The following is a 23,464-nucleotide window of genomic DNA, read 5'->3' as shown; positions in this document are numbered from 1 at the left end:
CCACGGTGTAGTTCATTTTGTTTACTAGTCATTGTTAGCATGTAAACGTATATTAGTTAGCCACTTAAAAACCATTAAATCATTTAATACACTTAATATGTAAAATATCGCAAGGTAAACTGGCTGATGAGAAATAAAATTGACGTCGATGTGCCCCGGAATGCTCGGTTTTCCATTTGTTCAGGGTCTCTGACTCACCCAGGCCTGCAGAGTGCTGAGTACCACATCCCCATGCCGAGAACCTGTTCAGTAAGACCTGGACATGCTTTATGAAGATCCAAGAACTTTATTTTAATCAAAATAACACAGAGAACTAGTTCAGCGTACAACATCCTCCTCGTCATCACAGACACGGGGACTTTTCTACAAAGACACTGGTGCTTAAGAAACACGGGACATATGTAATACCCTTTGTAATACTTTTAGCGAAAAATAAAAAAAAAAAAAGAAACACGGGACAGCCAACGTATCCAGAAAACTCGCCCGGGAACGTCATACACGGTCGACAAAATGACGCCTGTGGGTATCTGAGGTTTCTCTCTGTAACTGCCCTGACTCGTGTCCTTAAGGATGAAGACAAAACTTGGGACCTGAGACTGCAAACGAAGTTCGAAAGCATTTTCCCTTTAAGGAACAAGGTGAGTCCCCTTCATCCTAACAGGTACTGCACAGCGTGGAGCAGCTCAGCGCTCACCTCTGCACTCATCTGTTGGCCGCCACACTCATCAGCTGTCCTCCAGTTTCATCTGCAAGTCAAGCCCGACTGCTGGCAGGAATAAAAGTTTTGTAATCGCACCCCAGGGTGCTGTCCAACTTCACCGCAAGCAGGAATACCGAGCAAAGAGGAGAAATAACCATGAGAAGTGTACATGCTGTTTATTCAAGAAATGTTTTAGAATTTCCAAAAGTAATGCAAGCACTGACAATACTTAAGAATTTGGGGGGAAAAAAAAAAGAGGTATGTCCATCTCTGTATAACCTCTATTCCGTGAATATAATCTTCACTTCTATTTATATAATGGCTACAGAGGCTAAATTTAGATTCTTTGGGAATTTTTCCAATAGTCATAGACTTAAGATCAATCGATACATAGCAAGTTGATGCGTGAAGAGTAAACAAAACGTAGGCTTTCTCTCTACCAAAATCTCTCATCTACCATACAAGCTAATCCTATTACTTTTGTCTTATTAAGGCTACTTCCAAAGGAGGTGCAGAGGGCATGCTAATATTCCAGCATAAAAGGACCTCGAAGAAGAAATAGTTTGGAAGGAAATAAAGAGGCCGATCCCCCTCAGGAAACCCCTGCAGACTTTACCGAGAGGCAATGCAAAAGCAAGCGAAGGGCCCAAGAAAGAATTGTCTAATTTTCTCAACGAGTTAGAAAACGATTCTCACATTACCCATCATTCGCTCTAATAGCAGGTAACACTTGCCCATCACCCTATTTAAAGTCTTAGAAAAGCCACTGGCTTCTTGTACATTCTCATCATTTTAAATTTGGCACGGAATCTTCGAGTCACCCCAACTCGACTTTTAAAGTCCTCCCTCTGCCCGCGTTGATACGCTCAAGCTGTTCGCCGGTTGGCTGGGTTGCTCCTGCTCCTAAGGGGGAACTCATTCAAGCCATCACCACCTCTTGTTCAGTTTGAGGCAAACTGAACTCAGAAGCCGCTCAGTAGAGAGCTGTGTGGTTATGTGACTGATGATTGTTAGAAAACTGGGGGGTGGCGCGGGGGGGGGGGGGGGGGGGGCCGGGGAGGAGACAGAGAGACAGACACACAACTCGTTTTATTTTATTTGTTAGATTCCTCTAAGAAGCGTATAGAGCCAGGCCTGGGAGTGTCTTTGCAGTGACTATAAAGGCCAAAAGAGACATAAAAACACAAACGACAAATATTCACAGAAGTACGCGAGTGCCTATTTCCTTACGTAAACATAAAGCAACCTAAAAAAAAAATTATAATAAAGTGCTGCCTGACCAGCAGGCCACACACACATAAGACCCATAACCACCACAAAAATCAAACCCCGTTATCAGCCGGCACACGCTGGCCGGCGGAAGCAACTCGAAGCAACTACAACACAGGGGAAAGGCACGGAGCATTCCATCCAGACAAGACGGTCAGAGAGCCAGGGCCCCGGGTCTGACTTGTCCCCGGGGACACGGTCGAATGATCTGGAAGGAGGAAAACGCAAACTACCCAACATACCAGTTTAGCTGTGTCTTTACTTCGCTTGCCATTGTAGAATGGAAAACAATGCATGATATTTTACTAGCCCTCAAGTGACGGTTTATAGTTACTCCGCTAAGATGCTTTGACACTTTAAAAGGTCGGCCAAAAGCTATCGCTCAAAAGGAAGTCACTTAGAAAAGCACCAGGTTAAGCCCTATCTTGGCTGCTCGCTCTTCTCGTGGCGATAAATGACTAAATTACCTAAAAGGACGCCAAGACCACTGCCTTCGGAGTTAGTGACATCTTGCTGGATGCAGGACCGACCCTAACCTAGCCTGGTATCTTAGACTGCAAAAAAATAGGTGGAGTGTTTCATACAAAAATAACTTCAACTCGTCTTAAAAAAAAAAAAAAAAAATCTAAGGCAAATGATTTTAATAGTGTAGTGTAAAAAATAAGCTTCCTGTTATGCATTTAATAGTGTTCACTTAAGGTAACATTCTATACATGAAACTGAGGAAAACAGCGTTCTTACTTGTGATTCATCTGTCAGTATGACTCTTTCCAGAGTACTTTCTTCTGTTCTTGTTTTTATACATATAAACACAAACACTTCATCTTAGTATTCAAACTAACCATTTTTTCTCTTTTTAAATCCATAAGCCTAGGACTTCAACTGTGCTTCTTTGGACAAATATTTATTCAGACAACGAAGAATTTAAATTCTTTTGAACTATTGCAATACCTACTAAAATCTTTGGTGCATTTAAGTAAAAACGGAGCAGGTTAACAAATCTCTACACTTTATATAAATTATTCCACTTACATATTAAGTGCTAACTGCTATCAGCTAAAACATTAATTTAAAACAATAAATTATGCTCATAAGATAAAAAATTCTGAATGAGGCTAAGCTTAGTTGCAAAATTCAAAATTTAAGTACAGCTACAGAAGTAACGAATTTTAGAGCTGACGGGACATTTGTCCCAGAAACTCCCAAATCGTACAAAAGGTTAAGGGAAAAGAGGAGGCCTCATTTCATATTTCTTGTGCCAACTTCAAAAACTATATACATTCAGTTTGCCCAAATCTACGAGGTTTTCACCAGGTTAGTGTTTCTTAGGCTCTAATTTGGAAATTAGAGGCAGCAGATTGGGATCGTTTGCTTGTTCGTCCGCTGAGACTCTTTTTCGTCAGAATCACCCTTCCCCGCCCAGCCTGCTGACGACGACGCGAGAACACGGGGTGCCTGGCACCTGGGAGGCACGACTGATGCCCCGTGTCCTTCCCTAGAAGCCAGGACCTGCCACTCATCAATGTTGGGGGCGTAACTGCGTCCTTCGCCTCAGACTCCCTCTCTCCAAACTGGGAAGACAGCACGTCCGACTCACCCTCAGAGCTCGGTCTGAAGTTTGCAGAAGGTAACATGCGAAAGCAATTTATAAACCTCTGTTCAGGCGTAGTGACCTACAATAACTAAATAGATTGGTATTTCATTTTACGGAAGAGATGCATTCCGGAAAAGTTGCCTACTGTAAGCCAATCCCTACCATCGAACCGTGTATTTAAAGCAGTAGGTGATGGAAAGAACCCTAAAGTAAATACCTTCAAAAAATAAAGTGTCCTTTTCCCTGTGAAAATGCAACACCCCTTCTGTGCCGCTACCAAACAGAATACACCCTGTACACACGTCTAGACCATCTGCCTTTTTGCAAGTCCCAGTCTTCCACGCAGCTGTATGCGAGGCAGGGTACACTGCTGGCTACGATGACTTCTTTTCCTAAGAGGAACTTCTTTAGTTCAAAGCCGTGTTGTTCTTTATGTTAAAAATCCTCAGGATACGTATTTCTCAAAGTCGATCTGAAACACTCACAGACTCACAGGACCTCTCATTGTCAAGTTCAGCCGTGTAAGTACCAGACAGATGACCGTTTCCACACAAGAGAATGTGCCAAACAGGAGAATTCATACATTCAGCACAGCTACCGGTCCTGGAAGGACTGTCGCCGAATCTTAACAACTGAGGCAAAACTCGGGCTGGTTTTCTTATTTACAGGAGCTACTTGGGGGAAGTAGCCTCAGTTCTCACCACTTTTCCTCCTCTTCCCACTAGCACGACAAATGTAAAGTACCTTTCTTCCCTAAGTGCTTCAGCAAACACCTGTCCCCATCGAGTGGCTAAATTTTAGTAAAACTTCATTATTTTATTTGTGATTTTTTTTTTCTCACAAGGGCTGGGCCAGACATTAGTTTACATTAAAAAAAAAAAAGTGCTTAAAGCAATTAGGAGTGTAAACAAAACGGAAAGAGCAAACTCAACATTGCTGTTTTCCACCAGTTTACATACAAACGACAGGCTCCGGGAATCGGCCCCGCCTATCTAACCTCCCAGCAGCTCTCCCAGGAAACAGTGTCCTCGCTGAAGTTGAAGTTGACTTGAAGATACGGAAAGTGCACACCTTTCAAGGCATTTCACTGACTTTTTCCTCAGTTAACTGTCATCAGTGAGGAGTCCCTGTAACTGTCATTTCCCTTCACCAAGTGCTCAACTTCTGTCTCAGACAACAACGAAAACCAAGGATAATTAGACTCCAGGCTTATGGGAAAAGCAAGCATAAACCTGGGTTCCATGTACACCTGTACACACACAGTGGTTCCCTGTAATTACTAGTAAACAACACTGAGTTCAGACAGACACACAGAGTATAATTTGGCACCTTTTCTAACAACGGTGTGTGGAACATCTCGGTTCTGTTTCCTAGAGTTTCAGCCGGCCAACGTCAATGAGACCAAACATCACCTGTTAATTACATTTCATTGATTAGTGAGATGAAGATCTATGCTGTGATATGTTAATGGGAAATAAATGGCAGCTACGACAGGTGAACTGACCTTGAACGATGCTATCACAGTTTGCTTTCTACATATTATCAGCTGTGTAATTTAATGCCTAGATCTGTATTTGCATTTCTTATTCATGTTAACTGAAGCATAGGCAAAAACCAATCATTTGGATACTGTGGGGCCTTGACTTACGAGTGTCTGGACTAACGAGTTTTTCGAGATACGAGCCGTCTCTCGGCCGATTTTCTGCTTTGAGTTGCGAGCTAAAAGTCGGGTGACGAGCCAGCTTCAGATACCCCACCGCTAGTTGGCGCAGCGAACGTCACAGTGAACGCCACAACATCAGCCCAGCATCACGTGTCTCGCTCGTTCACTTTTTGATTTGACATACGAGTAATATGAGTTACGAGCTCCGTCACGGAACGAATTAAACTCGTAAGTCAAGGCCCCACTGTAATTATTTCCATCCTGCATTTCACTGAACACGCTACTCTGACACTCGTTAGCTTTCTGGCTTTTTGTCAAAAGACCAAAGGAGAATGATAACCTAAAATTATCAGGTAACCAGACTAAGAAACAACACAGATATACCCAAGACTTCATTATGAATTCAAATCCCTAATACCAATTTCCAGAAACCTGGAGGAAATAATGAATCTTAGTTCGGATAAGGAAGGGTTGCGATTATCAGTAAACTCTCGTAAATTCTTTCCTAAAGCTTACATGGTCCTTAAACTTGTTCGGAAGATGGGGAAGGGAGAGAAGAGGAATGAGACTAAAGAATAAAATTTCCACTGATGATTCAAAAAATCAAAACATAGTGTCAACAGCTAATAATTTTGAAAAGTTTGAGATTCCATTAAAATTAGCGCTAAATCATCTTTTAAAATCATAAAAATGTTCACTTCAAATACCTCAAAATGTGTCCAAATATTCACATGTTCGGTAAACAGAGATACGTATTTTTTCTTGATTTGCGACGGCTCTGAGTACTTGAAAATGAAAAAAATCGCAGCCCTACTCGTTGAAAAGCCACCTGCACCAGGCGGCCAGCACGTGGGCACCCAAGAAACCCGTGGAACGCGTGAACTTGCTCACGAGCGATGCTCCGCGTCGGACATGTTCTGCACGGCCGTGGCGCTGTCGAGGCCCAGCAACGTCCCGAGGTAGGACTGTTCCCGGGGATCCAGCATCTGCTCGGGCCGGACGGGGTGAACTATATTTGCAGGCTGAGGAGTCAGGGTGTATTTTTCCAGAAAAGCTAAGTCGGCTGCCCGTGGGTAGTCGGCTGCCGGTGGCTGTGGCGACAGGATGTCGTGCGAAGACGGTGGGAGGGGGGCGCCGTGCTGCCCCAGGTCGCTCGGGGCGTCGGGCATCTGCACGGGAACCAGCGTCACAGGCACGCACACCTCGGCAGGCACGTCCTGGAGCATCGTCTTGGCCTCCGTCTGGTAGGCTTTGGGCTGGTCCGTGTACTGTTTCGTTTCTGCCTGGAAGATCTTGTCGTCGGACGAGTACTCCGCGGGCAAGGGCACGAGCTTCTCCTCGGAAGCGCTCAGAGCGTCGTCGGGGGACTTGATGCCGTGCACGTGGTCTGTGTGGTACTTGAGCTTGTCTTTCCGCTTGAACGTGGCGTTACAGTACTGACAGTAGAAAGGCCGGGCGTCCGAATGAATGACCAGGTGCTTGGTCAAGGTTTTCTTAATTCTGAACGACTGATTGCAGATCTGACACTTGTATGGCTTTTCACCTGCATGAACAAACATCAAGTGTAAAATGCCCTGGCTGGATAAGACAGTGGTTTTAAGTAGCCAATTTTCCATGCGGATCCTTACAAGAACTGAATAAAATAATGCAATATGTTATGTGCTGCCACAACGCAGTCAGCTGGTAAAAGCGTGAAAGACTTGGGTTTGAATTCTGGCCGTGCCCCTTACTAGACAAACCTTGAGCAAGCGTCCCAATTCTCAGTCGTTAGCCCCGGCCATTGTCATTACGGCTGGCTTTCACTCTCCTTTGTTTTCACAGTGGCCTCTATGTCCCCCCCGATTGGGGCTTCTTCATCTGGAGGGAGGTGTGATTTTGCTTGTCACAGCAGCACTGGGTCACTCAGAAATTCTATCCTGTAATTCTTGCCTATTGAAACCACCCAAATCCGGTTATTTCCCCCATTCTGGTATGTATGAACGCAATTATCGTTCTTTTCCAGAACAGCCGCCTGACAACACTCAAACCCAATAAAAACAAAGCGGCAGGCCCTAGCCGGTTTGGCTTGGTGGATAGAGCATCGGCCTGCGGAATGAAGGGTCCCAGGTTCGATTCCGGTCAAGGGCATGTACCTGGGTTGCGGTCACATCCCCAGTGGGAGGTGTGCAAGAGGCAGCTGATCGATGTTTCTGACTCTCTATCTCTCTCCCTTCCTCTTTGTAAAAAAATCAATAAAATATATTTTTTAAAACAAAGGCGCTGAAAATGCATAAATGTGTCTCTTTCTCAGAGAGGAAGAGGAAGAGCACGAAAACCTCCTAACTGATATGAGACGTCAAACACAGACATCCAGGGAGGATTCCAGCAGAGCCTCTGTTTCACAACAGGCAGCAGCGCCCAGGGAAGAGGAGGATGTAGAACGAGGCCACTTCCGGAAAGCAGCGAAGCCAGCCGTTCTACTCGCCCGCCTGTGAGTGACAGCTGACTGTGCGGAGGGAAGGACACGTGGGCACTTCCGGGCGAGGCAATGAGGCCATATCTGAATTACTTTGTCAAAGACAAGAAAATAACTGTCTTTAGAGAGTTCACAGATAGAGAGGAACCATAAACAAGCAGACGAGAGGAACAGGACAGCCATGCACTGAGTCCATTCCCCATCGGAAAGGTCGTCCCCTAATTGTACAGAAGGATGTTCACAGCATTAAAGCTTATGTCAGGGAGAATGGGAGAGCGGCATACAGCTCATCGGTAACGTCAAACTTTACGTAATGAGTAACAGTCTTAATGGGGGGGAAAAACAAAACCATTTAACCAAGAACAACAAAGTTTAAATGCCTCTATTTTACTCCTGAATAATACACAAAGGTATATATATATATATAACTGCCCATTAAGTTTTACCTGAATGCGTCCGAAAATGCATTTCGAGACTTGATTTGCCTTTAAAAAATTTCTTACAGACATCGCATTGATGAAATGTGGCTTTATATCTAAGAAAATAAAAAGGGTTGAGTTTTTTTAGCGTAATTTCAATAAATAATACACCACAAATCGAAGCACAATGGTGTCAAAGACAAGCACCTGTAAGACCAAGTTGGGCGCTGAAGTGGCCACTGTCTTCGAGGAATAAATACCATTTGACTTGAAAGAACAAAAGACAACCTACAGTTACAGACCTGAATATTTTGGCAGGTACTTTCTCAAAATTAAATGAAGTGAGCCTGTCACTTCATGGGGGAAAAACTGACAATACCGGTTGCTGATAAAATTGGAACTTTCAAACTAATGTAAGACTTTGGGGAAACTTGCATTTGCCCTTGATCTTGGCAGGGTCCCAGCACTCCATTCTGGGACGCTGGCGGAAGTCTTAGCCAACGTGACTTGTTGATCCCGTCCTGTGAAATACACTGACACAGGAAAATCTGTAACTCAGTGAGCCCCTGTCTCTAAATGACGAACACAAGATACGACAGTGTCATGTAGGTAACACACTCATTCAAAGTGCAAGGCCGACCAAGAGATTACAGGCATCAGAGGATAAAACCCCAATTATCTTGTTCAGGTCGCCCCTTGCTCCTACCCTTACGAAGCTACCCCTTGCGAGTTTCAGTGTGGCTGTCACGAATAACACCCACAATTACCTACGGAAAAGGCTATTGTAAGGCTCCTCCGTTAACCAGCTGTGTATGTGAGGGAGGCTGGGTTTTCTTCAGTTCCTTCAACCAAAATAACACCCGTGACAGCAGACGGGACAATCCAGCTCGGAGGCCGTGAAAGGGATTTACACGAACGTAAAACACCACCACTCTTTTGATAGTTTTGTTTTGTGAAGGACTTATTTTTCACACAACTGCTATTTATGTGAGCATGGGATGGCCGTCTCATTACTGAATGAACTAATAAGTAAGAACTTATGTTTTTCTCATTTTAATTTCTAAGGATTCATGTAATGCATCTCAACTATAATACAGCATCTATGTTGTAAGCACATAAACAAACGCTCCCGGGGCACTGACCCATTATAAGGGGACAGAGGGGCTGAGGCTCTGGAGCAGTGAGCGTGCGGGCCCGGCTTCCACCCACGCGAACGGGCTGCTGAGGCCGACTTCCTTCTCCGCATGGCATCGTGGGTATTTTCACGGCCCAGCCCTTCAGAGCCTGCTGGCACCTCGTGAGCCCAGAGTACAACGACCCCTCTGAACACACTGATGCAATGAGTGGGTCGCTGAACAAGGTCAGCGAAGGTCAGCAAAGGGAGCGCCAAACCAATGCATGAAAGTGAGCAAAGGATGCAGTCGCCTCCTAGTGGCCCTCAGGCCCGTCTCCAGCTCCTGCCGTTATGGACGCTGTGGGCAGCACGCTCAGGACTTGTCACTAAGTGTCTGTGGACCACGTCTGCTGCTTCGCACTTGCTCCAAATACCGCGTCCAAGAGCAGAAACTCGTTCAACATTTTACACTCGACAACTCAGTTAAGCTTGGCTATCTAAACTGTACTAAAAAGTGGATGATCCGGACAATGCATGCCTCCTTCAAATGAAATACCATGTTAAGTGCTTAGTGTGGTTAAAAAGGTTTAAGTTCTGACTACAGACATTCCCGGTAACTGCTGTCTCATTAAGGATAATACGCAGGCAGTGTCATACACGCAAAGAGCCACAGCAACCAACACACACGGATCCCCCAAAGAGCCGAGCTTTTATATGAGTCAAGTTCAATGTCCACCTCCCCCCCCAGCCTCTGAACAACTTGGTACTTATGCCTTGCTCAACTCCTACAGGTCTGCAGAGAAGCTACCGCAGTGAGAGAGAGGTGGTCAGCCAACCTACCCCCAACCAAACAGCATCAACTGAGACACCTTGTGAGTCCCTCCAGCCCAGGCTGATCCGACGCGGTACTGATGAGAAACACTGCCTGTTCACTTACTTCTGCCACACTTTCTCTCCAAGGTGCACGCTCTTGTAATGAACAGTGAGATGATCCCTGCGGCCAAAACATTTTCCGCATTCTTCACACTGATGAGCCTTTTCACCTTAAAGACCCAAATATCTGATTATTATATGCACTACAGTTTTTTCCCCGCAGAAAGAAATTACCAAACAGGAAAATAACAACGGGGAGAAATAGACCGGGAAAGTAAAGCCACCCTCAGCTGAGGGTGGAACGATCTGAAATTGATCAGCATGATTAAGGTACTCTTTTAAAAGAAATATGGGGTTTCAAAAATTCACTGTGACATGAACTTGAACACCCAGGCACAATCATTTCTCTTCAAGTGTCCATGTTCTGCTAACTTCCTTCAACTCCAATCAAAATGATAAATACTATCCTGGCATCTACCTTTAGGGCAGCGGTTCTCAACCTGTGGGTCGTGACCCCTTTGGGGGTTGAACGACCCTCTCACAGGGGTCACCTGAGACCATCGGAAAACACATATATCATTAGATATTGTTTTTGTGATTCATCACTATGCTTTAATTATGTTCAATTTGTAACAATGAAAATACATCCTGCATATCAGATATTTACATGACGATTCATAACAGTAGCAACATTACAGTGATGAAGTAGCCACGAAAATAATGTTATGGTTGGGGGTCCCCACAACATGAGGAACTGTATGAAAGGGTTGCAGCATTAGGAAGGTTGAGAACCACTGCTTTAGGGAGCCGTGGGCAGCCATCGCTGCATAATCCACATGATGTGCACAATGCTAATGTTGAGCATTTGATTAAAACAATTTTAAAGTATAGTTTGTAGTCATTAAAGACAACCAAGTGATTAAACTTACAGTGGAAAAAAAATGGGTCATAAAATTATGTCCCTTTCAAATGCTGCTTAAAAAAGGTAGTTGGGACCAGCGTTCAAGGAGTGGCCCTCATAGACCCAATCATTAGACTAATAGCCAACGTTAATTAGCATTAAATAGCATGTACTTTTCAGGTGCTTGTTACAGAAGGGCTTCGAACAGCCTGACCTAACACACTCACCTGAATGTATCTTCTTGTGCTTCGTCAGGTGGTCGTGGCGAATAAATGTTTTCCCGCACTCGTCGCACTCGTACCTCTTGTCATCGTGGTGGACTCGTAAGTGAAGTCTATAGGGGAACAGAGTTGAACAGCACGGGAGACGGTGACTCCGGAGGAACAACAGGGGTGACTCCACGCGGGGGGAGCGGCTATCTGCTCCCAGCCTCATCCCTTTCCGGCTCCCTTTCTAGGTCTGAGCCCTTCCTGCTCTGACCACCTGACTCCAGGCTTCCTGCGTCCTCACCTCTTCAAACAAGCACTCAGCTCCGCCCAGGCTCCCACACGGCCGGACGACACTGCCTCCTCACCTTTCAGATCCTCCATCTACTTCACTAGACCTACCATGAGCTGGACTCGTATCCCTCTGGCCAGTGAGGTCTCCGAGCAGCCAGAGGAGGAGAGAATCCAGAAGGACTGGAAGCAGACAAACCGGTAGGAGCCCAAGGGACAGATCGGAGGGTGGCCAGTGACAGCCAGTAATTAAAGGAACCCTTTCGGAGCACAGGCAGTGCTGATAAAGTGACAGTTGAGGACTGAGTGGATGTCTAAGTAATCAGCTTTCTGACAATTACATTTTACTACTGTTCTTCATATTTAACCAGACAAAATATGGCTCATTTCGTAGTTACCCAAGGACAGATTATAAAAGGTTTAAATTCTCAAAACTGACTTAACTGGGATTATTTTTACCCTCACCGTCCTCCAGCTATGTCTGTCCCAGGGAAACGAACAGCTTTCTCATTCAAGTCGCCCAAACATGCTGATTCTACTGTCACTAAAACTGTAAACTGACTGAATTACCTGCAAAGGGAAGCATTCTGTTTAAACTTCGAGGTAAATAGCAAAGCCTTAAGGTTAACATCCTTCAGAGCATTAATTAACAGTAAAACTGTACACGGATCTCCCAGTACACAGTCACCTATTCATCCAGAAAAAAAAGCAACTTTTCAGAAACTGCAAATGTGGTCAAGGATTCAGTTGCAGAAATAATTACATGAATTTCAAATAATGAAGACTTTTCAAAAACTGAGAATCCTGGAGTTTTCCATTTTGCCGTATTTTCATACCAAACTATTCTTGGACAATCGAGAATGAAGAAATACACTAAGTTTACAACGCCAGAGTTATAATGAATTTTGATTCAAAGAAAAGTCATGAAATAAATCTTTAAACGATGACAATTCCAAGAGTAAAGCATCCGGCAGATCTGGTGATGAGGAAACGTTTAAAAATATTTTATAGCACAGAATGAAGACGATATTGGAAGTTGTAGGGGGAAGTCTACACGTTTTTGCACACCTTTGCTTGTTACAAGTATTAAGAAATGTTTTCAGCCGAAACCGGTTTGGCTCAGTGGATAGAGCGTTGGCCTGCGGACTGAAAGGTCCTGGGTTCGATTCCAGCCAAGGGCATGTACCTGGGTTGCGGGCACATCCCCAGTGGGAGATGTGCAGGAGGCAGCTGATCGATGTTTCTCTCTCATCGATGTTTCTAACTCTCTATCTCTCTTCCTTCCTCTCTGTAAAAAATCAATAAAATGTATTTAAAAAAAAAATGTTTTCACTCAACACACAACTAAGCCACTGGTAAGAAAACAGAAGTAAAACGAAGACATAATTCTCGCTCGCGTACCAGGAAGAAAAGGGCCAGCTCACCTGTACGAGCTGCCGTGACGGAAACGCTGCCCACAGATGCTGCAGAGATGAGGCTTCTCCCCGCTGTGGATCCTCATGTGCTCCTTCAGCGTGGTTCTACGTTAAAAAACACACGTTTAAACGAAGGATTTATTGAATGCCAACGTGTACACGAAACAGACGCCCAGCAGGCTCACTAGAAACGTGTTCAAGCAAACACTCTTCTTCTAGGACCACTCTCCCCTGCACACACACAGCTCTCTCTCCTCTGAAAAAACCAAAAAGGACAAAATCTGAACGTTGGCCCCTTTGCCACTGGTTTGCTCATGACTTAACTATCTATCTATCTATCTTACACAAAACCTGGAGAAGAATAAAGAGAAGATACGTAACTGAGATTGCTGAGTCAGGGAATTGTTTTCTCATCTGCCTGGAAGATCAAACCCATAAGCCAGGATGTCCGCCGGGATCAGGCCCGGGTCTCAGTGCTTTCAGGAGTCAGAACACACCGACCCTGCACTGCGCGCTGGGAGGGGGGTGCCCGCAGCCATGGCCCAAGTGGGGGGTGGAAGGATCCAATGACCTCCCTTCTCAAGCACCTTGACCTCAGGCCCCCTTTTCTGCCTCTCCTTCCCGCTGGCTCCAGGGGGACCCCCCGCTGCTAGTCCTTGTGCCTTCTGTGGGTTCTGTGATGCCTCCTTCAGCCCGAGACCTCAGTCGGGTACCACTGACCCACTGGCTTTCTAGCTGTAAACCTGTGTTGTTCCTGTTACCTTTCTCCTCGGTCTCTGTAGCTGACTGTCTTTAAGATAAATAAGTAAGTGAATAAATGTTAATGTATTTCTAGTGGGGTTCCAGAAAAAGGCAAAGTGGTACCTACATTACATTCACCATCTAAACTCACAAATCCTGGCTTTATAGTGTCATCTATAGCAGTGGTTCTCAACCTGTAGGTCGCGACCCCTTTGGCGAATGACCCTTTCACAGGGGTCGCCTAAGACCATCCTGCCTATCAGATATTTACATGACGATTCACAACAGTAGCAACATGACAGTGATGAAGTAGCCACGAAAATAATTATATCGTTGGGTCATCACAACATGAGGGACTGTATTTAAAGGGCCAGGAGGTTGAGAACCACTGGTCTATAGCCTTTTACATAATTTGTGTTTTACCTTTAGCCCTGACGTTAAAGCATAACTCAAGCACGCTGTGTCCTGCGTTTCTCTAGTCCTCACACACGACAGGTCTCATTTCCACACCCGGCACCAGGGCGCTCCTGCGTGTGTGTGGGCCCTCACCTCTCTCGCACTGATTTCCCGCAGATGAAGCAGGTCCACTTTCTCTTCCCGCCGTGCGTGCACTCTATGTGGCGCTTCAGGTTCCCCGTGTCATTGAACTGGCGACCACAGATGTCACACGGAAAGGGACCTGGAAGGGAAAGAACAGTGTAAGTCCAGGCTGAGGAGGAGAAACTAAGGTCAACTTCACGGGTGTGTGTGCGACCAGAGAGGCTGCGGGCGACCTGGAACCTACTGCCTGTGATCGGCATCTGAAGGGGGAGGGCAGTCCGGAGGGCGGAGCCCCTCACCCGTGGGATCGGACACCGTCTCCAGCCAGCGTGCCGGCACCGAGTTCACCTGTGGGACAGCCAGCTGGTGTCGGGGACCCGCCTACTGGTGTGGGGAGAGCCCCACACACATCTGGTGACCAGAGGCTTCGGAAATGAAGGGTTTTGCATAAACAGCAAAGGAGACTCGAGGGGAAGGAGGAAGACACAGTGGGTATGAACTGGGCTTCCCCCTCCACGGGAGACTGACTGGGCTTTCCCCTTTACGGTATGTAACAAACGGATGCCCACTCTCACTAGTGCCTATGTCACGACACAATGCAATCCTTTATTTACAGTCATATCTTCTCTTCCCAGAAGGCAGATTTATAATCCTGTCTATATTCCTGGAATTGAAGACCCCTCAATTTCCAACAGAAGCTGTTTTTCCCGGAACTAACGCCTAAAGAAACTTCTCACATGCAACACGCAGTCATGAACGTGCCTTCAACCACGGTTCTTACATTACACATATCGTAATAGTATGTAACCCATGCAACAGTAATTACAAAACCTGTTTCTTAGACATGCTGAGATGAAATACTATGCTAGAACAACTTACTAAATGCAGAGAAGTCTAAGCAAAAAAACAAAAATAAGCCTCCAGCAGACACTAGTGCTATATACTAGAATTGCAAAGCTGAAGTATTCCTGACCACACAATGGAGGCTTCAGAATATTGGGAGATAGATGGTCAATCTCTCTTCCCAGACAAAATATCTCCCTACTTCCAAAAGCGTTTTAAGTCCTTCAAACGTTTTATTCCATGAAATAACTGTACGACCCTAGGCGACCATGGTCACCCACCTCTAGAATATGTATTTGTCAATTTCCATCTTGAATGTGGTATCGAGAAATGCCATGTTGCAGATGAAGTTAAAATCGGTGAGACAACTACCTCCTAATTTTGAACGATATATTCTTATTAATATAGTTCAAAGCTACACTGGTTTCCGTCAAGTCCTATGACACTGGTTGGATTGTGCCTTGAAAGTCTCTGCTATTAAGCCCACCTGTAAAACAAGAGTTGGGATCTGGACCATTTTACAGTGTCTCCCACGACCAAAAGTCAGGTCATCCCCATGCCTACGGCTTTGCATTTATTCTTAAATAAATGTAACTTAATTTGTTTTAACCTTTTGTCCAGTTCTCTTTTTACATTTTTATTTTCTACTGTATTTATCACCCCTCCCAGCTTCACGTTAGCTACACATTTCCTGAGCGCGAGGCACGTATCTGCATCCAAGTTGTCAATGGGAACGCTGAAAGGAAAAGCCTCCACCGGGCATGACAATACTCATCTCCGGGGTTAACCATGGTGACTGCGCCTCACCACACCACCAGCAGGCCACAGTCCCCGCTGTGCCCACACGCTCTGGGGAGAGACTTCACCCAACACGACACTGAATTCCAAGCAGACGAAGTCTATTGCCCTCCCTGAAAAATGAGTTTTTTCCAACACAAAGAAGCCGTAACCCAACCACTCCCAAAGCTATCCAACTGTCAACGGTGAGTAAATGCCATTTAGAACCACGGGAAAATCTGCCACCGAAACAATAAATAAACAGACGTATTTCCTGGTCTCCAGGAACTGCAGGACACGCAGCGCCCCTCCCGATCCACACGACTCCTCCTCCTCCTCCTCCTCCTCCTCCTCCCCCTCCTCCTCCTCCTCCCCCTCCTCCTCCTCCTCCCCCTCCTCGGGGGTGTGACAGCAGCAGGCCCCCACACGCTGTGGTCACCAACCGCTGCCACTGCTTCTGGAAGAAGCCATCTGCTCACCCAGATGGAACTTCTCCTGATGCTTCAACCGGGCGAACCGTGACTTGAAATGCTCTTCGCAGTAGGTGCACTTGAAGGGCTTGTCCTGGGAGTGCAGGATCATGTGTTCCTCCAAGTGAGGCCTCCGAGTGAAATACTTCTTGCAAATCTAAAAGAACGTGCACACAAAAGGTAAGGAGACCGGATTAGAAATTAAAATACAGATCTCGTGATGAGGAAGAAACCCATAAATTCAAGTAGATTTAAAAAAATGTGCTGACAGTGCTGCTCCGGGGCCTAAAAAGCCCTCTAGTTTTGGCCAAGGCTTCTTGGATCCTAGCCGCCACGCCAGAAGGAAGCTCAAGCAGCCCCACCAAGAGACCAGAGCAGAGAAGACGCCCAACACCAAGTTGCCAGCGCTGTGATGAGTCACTTTGGAAGTGCCCCTGACCAGACCAGATCACACCACCCACTGGCTGCAAAGGACTGAGTGACGTCAGCTGAAACCGCGTGGAACAGAAGAATCACCTTGCAACGTCCTGCCCTAAATTCAGACGACTGACCCAGAAAAGGAGTGTTCAAGGCCACTAGGCCTTGAGGTGGCTTGTTATGTAGCAACAGATAATCAGAAATGGAGGGGAAGTTCCAACATTTGATATGCACGGGCGACAGTGGTGTCACAGTTTACACGCACAACTTCAAGTTCAAGGCATGGCGATCACAGTAAAATAAAGCCAGGACTGTATTTGTCAGGTTCATCACCAGCCTTAATTTATCAAACAGAGGATGTCATAGCTAAAAGGCAGATCTAAAAGGCAGCTACACCAAGTTGGTGTTACGTGCAAGTCTGATTACTTTCCCCAAAGGTCCCATGGCATTTAGCTTTGTTTTCTAATACAAATGAAAAGCTATTACCTCACATTTCCAACTTTCACTCTTGGTCTTCCTAATGGAAATAAACTCTTGTGCATTTTCAGGATGAAATCTGGAAGAGAAAGAGAAAAGAATGATTGAGAAGAGATTGTATTAGTTAAATCAACATTCCATATAACCTGTGGACAGTGATTACAAGAATCAGACAGATTCCTTTCTGACACAGACAGACACACGTGAGTATGTTAGGAATATACATGTCACTTCATGAAGTGAATGCATATGCCTAAATTTATGCAGATGTTGTCAAAAAGTCTAGACAGACTTTAAATACATCCAGGGACCTAGCTATTCAGAGATAATCTTCAAGGTGATTCACTTAATTTTTGTGGATTTTTCTGGCCAGATTTCAGTAAATTTAACATCTTATGAGTTAAATATTCTCTCTCACAAATTCTTTATCAACTAAAGACAAAGTTGAGCACGAGGAATAAGCTTCCTAGGGTTCTAAAACCCTCCCTAGAGTTCTAAAACCGTATTATTTTGAAAACAAACTTGCCCAAACCCAAGGCAGAAAACAAGATAACTAAATGCTGTATCTGAAATGTCTACAGTCTAGAGAGACGAAGGAGAGCATTTCGTCAAAAACCTTCATCTCAACAGCCTGAACAAAAAATGTCAACAAACCAACACTCGCAGCTCTTAATCAGTCTACAGTCTGCAAAATGCGAAGCCAGGACAGCACTGGGGACAAGTCCCCCCTCCGCCGACGCTCCCGGAGACCTGCGTGTGTAAGCCGGAGGGCACGGTGAGTGTGTGACGGACGCAGGGCCATACTTGCCTCTTCACGTGCTTGGCGAGCGTCTTCCTGCTGGCGTGGAGTTTGTTACAATAAGGGCACTTGTGCTCCTTCTTATGAAAGTCGGTTTCGCTGCCGTGCTTCCTCCTGTGAACAGTCAGGTTATACTTTGTCGAATAGCGCTGGTGACAAATATCACACTCAAAGGGCTTCTCACCTGTGTGAACACGTGTGTGGCTCTCGTATTTCCCTGGGAAGAGAGAGACGGCAACATTAAACTCAGTACCTTCACCACAGTGACTAGAATTTGACAGGGGGGGGTGGGAGAACAACCTCATGATTCATAGCCTAGTTAATACACAGACCCACACCCACACCCACACCTAAAGGAAGTTTCCCTAAACTTGTAACTTTGATAAGCCTCAGCGACTTATTGTTTTGAGCTGACTGTTCAAGACACCTTCCCTCGAAAACCTGGGCCACCTCCTCCCCTGTGTTCGAGGGCTGAGTCTGAACGCAGGCCTTTCCTGCGAGACAGGTGAGCTGGAGGGTCCCAAGGTAAAACCCGGGATGACTGTTCTCCGACATCACAAGTAACGAGGAGGTTTTATCAAACCAGAATGAAGCTACGTTGCGCTTTCGATCAGCGCTCCGCCATTCCTCGGGCTGTGAGTAGGGCTGGGGGTGGAGGGAAGGGACAGAACGCAGCAGGAAATATCCAAGTGCGTTCACACTAGCTGGCCTGTCAGAGACACGCAACCACACTAGATCAATGAACAACAAGGGCAGCTCGCATTCCTCGAACACCTTCTACATGTCATCCGTTGTAAGCAATTCCATCCTCACTGTCACCCCAGGAGAAGGTACCGTTAGCATCTACCCCACTCTACGTACAAAGGACAGAAGGTGAAGGAACTTGCCCAAGATCTGGGTTCAAAAATGCAGGCGGCGGGACATCCCCCACAGCCCATGCTTTTTTAACTGCTATGTTATAATGTCAACTGCCATCTCTAAGTTCTGGGGGAGAGAACACAGCCCCAGTGAGGCCAAGGGGGGAGGGGGGTGTGGAATGAGAGGGAGGGGCAATGTAAAATACACTCCGAAAGGTATGCTGGAAATAGACCTGCAATGGGACCCATCTATTCCCACAATGACCTGCGCTGCCCTTGGATTAAAAAGCTGCCAGGACCTTCATCTTGAACAGACTTTCCCAAATGATGTGCAGGGAACTCTCATCTCTCGGGGCAGGGAAAGAAGTGCACCCCAAAAGTGTCCTGTGATAAAATTACTGCAGGAAATGCCAGGTTATGTAGAGTGAACAGGTTTCTTCGCAGGGACTCTGACAGGTAACACAGAGGGGGAATGACAGCACCGGCCTCCCAACCTAACGTCCACGCGGAACTCCTCTCGGAAGCATCTCACAGGCTGAGGCCTGCGTGCTGGGCTCGCGAGGCCATTTGTGACCCAACTCCCTGCTCGCTCCTCTCGAGTCAAATTAGGTCAAATGAAGGCAGAGCACGGGAGGCATGAGCGAAGAACCCAAAGCCGAAGAAAGAAAATCTATTGGAAAGATGACATGTTCTCGGGTCTCCCCATGCAAAGATGTCGTTCTCGCCCCTGCACCCGCACAGCATTCGTCGAGAGCTCTGCAGGAGCGGCTGTCCAGCCTGAGTCAACTAGTTCACCTGTGTTTCTGTGCCCTTCCCACTGCGTTACTCAGGAAAAGTTACATTATTCGTGTTTGTACAGAGCCGCACAGTAAAAATCGAGATAAATTATTAAACTGGGCTGTCAAAAGTATTCTCATGCGGAGTGACGAATGTTCAGAGGTGTGATAAAACGCAAAAAGATGTCGGCGCTGCTGTCGCCTATTTGGAGAGGAAATGATTATCAATCCCTTATAAAACCAATTTCCACCTATAACCAGTCCCATGAGTAACTCACCCCTGCCACACACATGGGGAGAGATTAAACTGAGTAATTTTACAAAGTGGGGTTGCACTCACATGTTCCTTTTACCGTTTCATGTGGTAGATTATATTTCACAATTTCATAACTTTGATTTATATGGAAAATATCAATTGTTGCAATTTAGAAGTCCACATTAGAAAAGTTCATATAAGAGGGCTTCAAAAATTCTTTTGCTAGCAAATATGAGATATCTTAAATAGTCACTGACATATTTTTAACTCAAGCTGACAGACCACATTTCCTACAGAGACTTTTCTAATAAGGGAAAAGGTGATGTATTCATTATGACCACAACCAAAGAATCTACTAATTAGGGCACTTCCTAAAGACTCGTCCGACAAAATTAAATCGCAATCAGTACAGCTTTACTCTCAACTATGTAACAGTCTAGTCCGAAACCTCCCGGCTCTAACAATACCCAACACTGGAAAGGTGATGTTTCTAACTCACATGTTACCAAGTCCAAGAGGAAAATACGCATTATTGAATTAAATCTAATATGGCCTAATTCATTCTGTCATGACTCAAAAATAGCACTTATCTATGAAATCGAATTAGCATATAAATCAAATCTCTACATTCACCATAACTGATGCTCTGGAGATTCTCAAACCAAATACATAAACCAATCACCTGTCACCTACTGTCAATACATGGAGAGACAATAAAGCCTTATGAATACTTAATTCCTGAAAAACGACAAATTTAAACGAGCAGGATAAAATATGTACTGGAAACCAAACACCCACCCTAGTGAAGCATTCTTTTTAAAATTGACTTTCCAGCCCTAACCGGTGTGGCTCAGTGGATAGCGCGTTGGCCTGCGGATTGAAGAGTCCTGGGTTCGATTCCGGTCAAGGGCATGTACCTTGGTTGCGGGCACATCCCCAGTAGGGAGTGTGCAGGAGGCAGCTGATCGATGTTTCTCTCTCATCGATGTTTCTAACTCTCTATCCCTCTCCCTTCCTCCCTGTAAAAAAATCAATAAAATGTATATTAAAAAAAAAAAAAAGAAAATATTAAAAAAATGATAAAATTGACTTCCCAAGTCCAGTTTTTAATCATGGCCTTCAAAATACCCATGAAAACTAATTTATTAGAGACAGAAGTGCGACACGCTCTCTCTTCTTACCTATCCGGTCGAAGGTTTTATCGCATACGGGGCACTGCAGGATTTTTTTGTTATTTATCTGAATGATCACAGGAGATAACCCGTCGTGAATACTTCCTGCAGAATCGCCGGTCTCGGGTTCTTCTTCTTCCTCCTCCTCCTCCTCCTCCTCCTCCTCCTCCTCTTCCTCCTCCTCCGCACCATTCGGCTCCTTGTCACTTGGCTCCTCGGTGTCCGAGAACTCATCGGACATCTCCTCCTCTAGCTCATCTTCCTCGGCGTTCCCTTCGCTTCCCGGGTCCTCGGAATCGTTACGATCGGGCTTCCCCTTCTCGAAACGGTCCCGGTTCAAACTGCCTGACCCGTCGCCACCTTCCCGTTTGTCATCGCCGGCGGTGGCAGCGGCGTCTTCGAACTTCACGGGGCACCTCCGGTTCCTCTTGGACCTCCTGGCGGAAAACCCTCTGTCCAGCATGTTTAGCCCATGTTTTTTCCCCAAGAAGCGGGACCTGTGCGTCTTGGCCAAATGGTTCTCCAAGGACTTCTTGTAACAAAAGTGTCTGCTGCAGAAGGTGCACCGATGGTCGTCCGACAGCCGCCCGCCGGTCAACCCGCTCAGCGACTCCTCGGGGGGCGGCTGCTCCAGGCGCTGGGGCGGGAACGGGGGGTGGACGCCCTCGCTGTTGAGCAGCTTGACCGCATCGATGATGTCCAGGAACTTGGCGGCCTCGAGGACCAGGGGGATCTCGTACTGGGACACGAAGAACTCGGCCGTGTAGAGGAACTCCAGCAGGTGCCGGAAGACGGAGTGGGGGACGTGGTCCAGGATGACCACGTCCGTGCTGGGGTTCTTGCTCAGGCACGCGTGGAAGTAGCTGCTGCCCACGGCCACCACCACCTTGTGGGCGCTGAACTCCTTCCCTTCCACGATGATGAGCAGGTCGCAGAAGGACGGCTGCTTCTGCCGGTCGGCGTTCAGGTAGGTGAGCAGATTCCGGCGGTACTGCCAGGAGCTCAGGAGCTTCCTCTGATCGGGGGCGGCGGCGGGAGGAGGCGGTGGCAGCGGCAGCGGCGGCGGCGGTGGTGATGGGGGCAGGTCCCGGTAGCAGCGGAGAGCCTCCGGGGGGGCCGGTCTCGGGGTGGCACGCGGGGCGTAGGTCAGCGGGTCCCGCGCCCCGGCGGCGACATGCCCCTCGGGGGGATCGCGGTGACAGCCCAGGCGGATCTTGTCGTCAAGGCTGAGAGTCGCCTTTCTCCTCTTCTTCATTGCAGGGCGACGGTTTCGGGGCGAGAAACTTCATCAAGTGGCTGAAGGGAGGTAGCAAGGGGGAGAGAAAAAAAAAAAAAGAAAAGAAAAAACTAGATTGTCTTGGGTATCGGCTCCCGGAGGGGCGTGCCCGAGGGCTTCGTGAGCTGCAAAATAAGGAGAAAAAGTGTTAGATCGCAAACCCAAACCCCTCGCCCCACCCGCCCCTCGGCCCTCCCGGCCCGAAAGGACGGCCAGGTCGTAGTGTCCACTCCCTCGGGGCTGAGAGCTCAGGGCGGGGAGCCCCGCGGGCCGCGTCGGGGAGACAACCCACAAAGGACCCGCGGGGGAAGCCCGGGCGCACGGGGCAGGAGAGGCGCCCGCGACCCCCGAGCGAGGGGGCAGGTGGGCGCGGGGCTGGTGACAATAAGGCCTGCGCCGCCGCGGCACCAAGTCAGTCCCCCCGATCACACGCTGTTGTGGGGCGCGTCAGGCTCCCCGCTCTGGAGACACAGCGCGCCCCGCGGCCGACGCCGCCCCGCGGAGGCGCCACCCCCGGAGCGCGCCTCGCAGGACGAGCGGGGTCAACCTCCGGGACGACCCCGTCAGCACCGGCGCCTTCGCAGGCCCAACCCCGGCGGGGACGGCGCGCTCGCCGGCGGCCAACCCGCTCCCGTCCCCACCCCGGGGTCCTCGGGCGAGCGCCCCGTAGAGCCCTTACCGGGAACCCGGGGCTGCCCCGCTGGCTGCCGCCGCCGCGCTCCACTCCCGGCGCGCTCGCTCCAGCGCCGACCCACTTCCGGGTTCAGCCCCCCTCCCTCGGCGTCGGCCCCACCGACCACGTCACTGCGCGCGCCGCCGCCCAGCCGCCCCGCTTCCCAGCGCGCGGCCGGGCGCCGGCCACTGCGCATGTGCGCGCGCCCCGCTGTGCGCATGCTCCGTAAGCCCTCCCCGCCCGCCCGGGGAGTCCGGCAAGTGCGCATGCTCCGTAAGCTCTCCCCACCCGCCTGGCGAGTCCGGCAGTGCGCATGCTCCGTAAGCCTCCAGGCCCGCCCTGGTAACCTAGCAACAACCGTGACTCCGAGTTTTCGGGGGGATTTGGCGGCTTGCAGGGATTGAACCCCTCAAAGTCCCGCAGGGGGCCTTGTTGGGAAAGGGAAGCGGGCCGGACGGATGGGAACTGGGGAGCCATGGGCAGGGGCGCT

The 23,464-nt window shown here is 47.7% G+C and overlaps 1 protein-coding gene across 1 annotated transcript; it reads right to left on the bottom strand.

Annotated features, from left to right (window-relative positions):
- Nucleotides 1-861: 861 nt before the first annotated feature.
- ZBTB41 (zinc finger and BTB domain containing 41) lies at nt 862-23,060 on the bottom strand. Its single transcript, XM_070401285.1, has 12 exons — nt 22,981-23,060; nt 21,035-22,426; nt 17,974-18,181; nt 17,175-17,244; nt 16,281-16,428; nt 14,191-14,320; nt 12,910-13,005; nt 11,216-11,322; nt 10,152-10,257; nt 8,128-8,216; nt 5,934-6,769; nt 862-4,975 (listed from the first exon to the last, which is right to left on the bottom strand). The coding sequence occupies exons 2-11, from the start codon at nt 22,278-22,280 to the stop codon at nt 6,114-6,116; spliced, it is 2,856 nt and encodes a 951-aa protein (XP_070257386.1). The 5' UTR covers nt 22,281-22,426; nt 22,981-23,060; the 3' UTR covers nt 862-4,975; nt 5,934-6,113.
- Nucleotides 23,061-23,464: the final 404 nt, after the last annotated feature.

This window comes from Myotis yumanensis, unplaced genomic scaffold, assembly GCF_028538775.1.
Source record: "Myotis yumanensis isolate MYYU_CA2020_CCGP unplaced genomic scaffold, mMyoYum1.0.hap1 SCAF_22, whole genome shotgun sequence".
Lineage (NCBI taxonomy): Eukaryota > Metazoa > Chordata > Mammalia > Chiroptera > Vespertilionidae > Myotis > Myotis yumanensis.
Note: the sequence above shows the minus strand (reverse complement) of the source record. Positions and strands in the feature narration are given on the sequence as shown.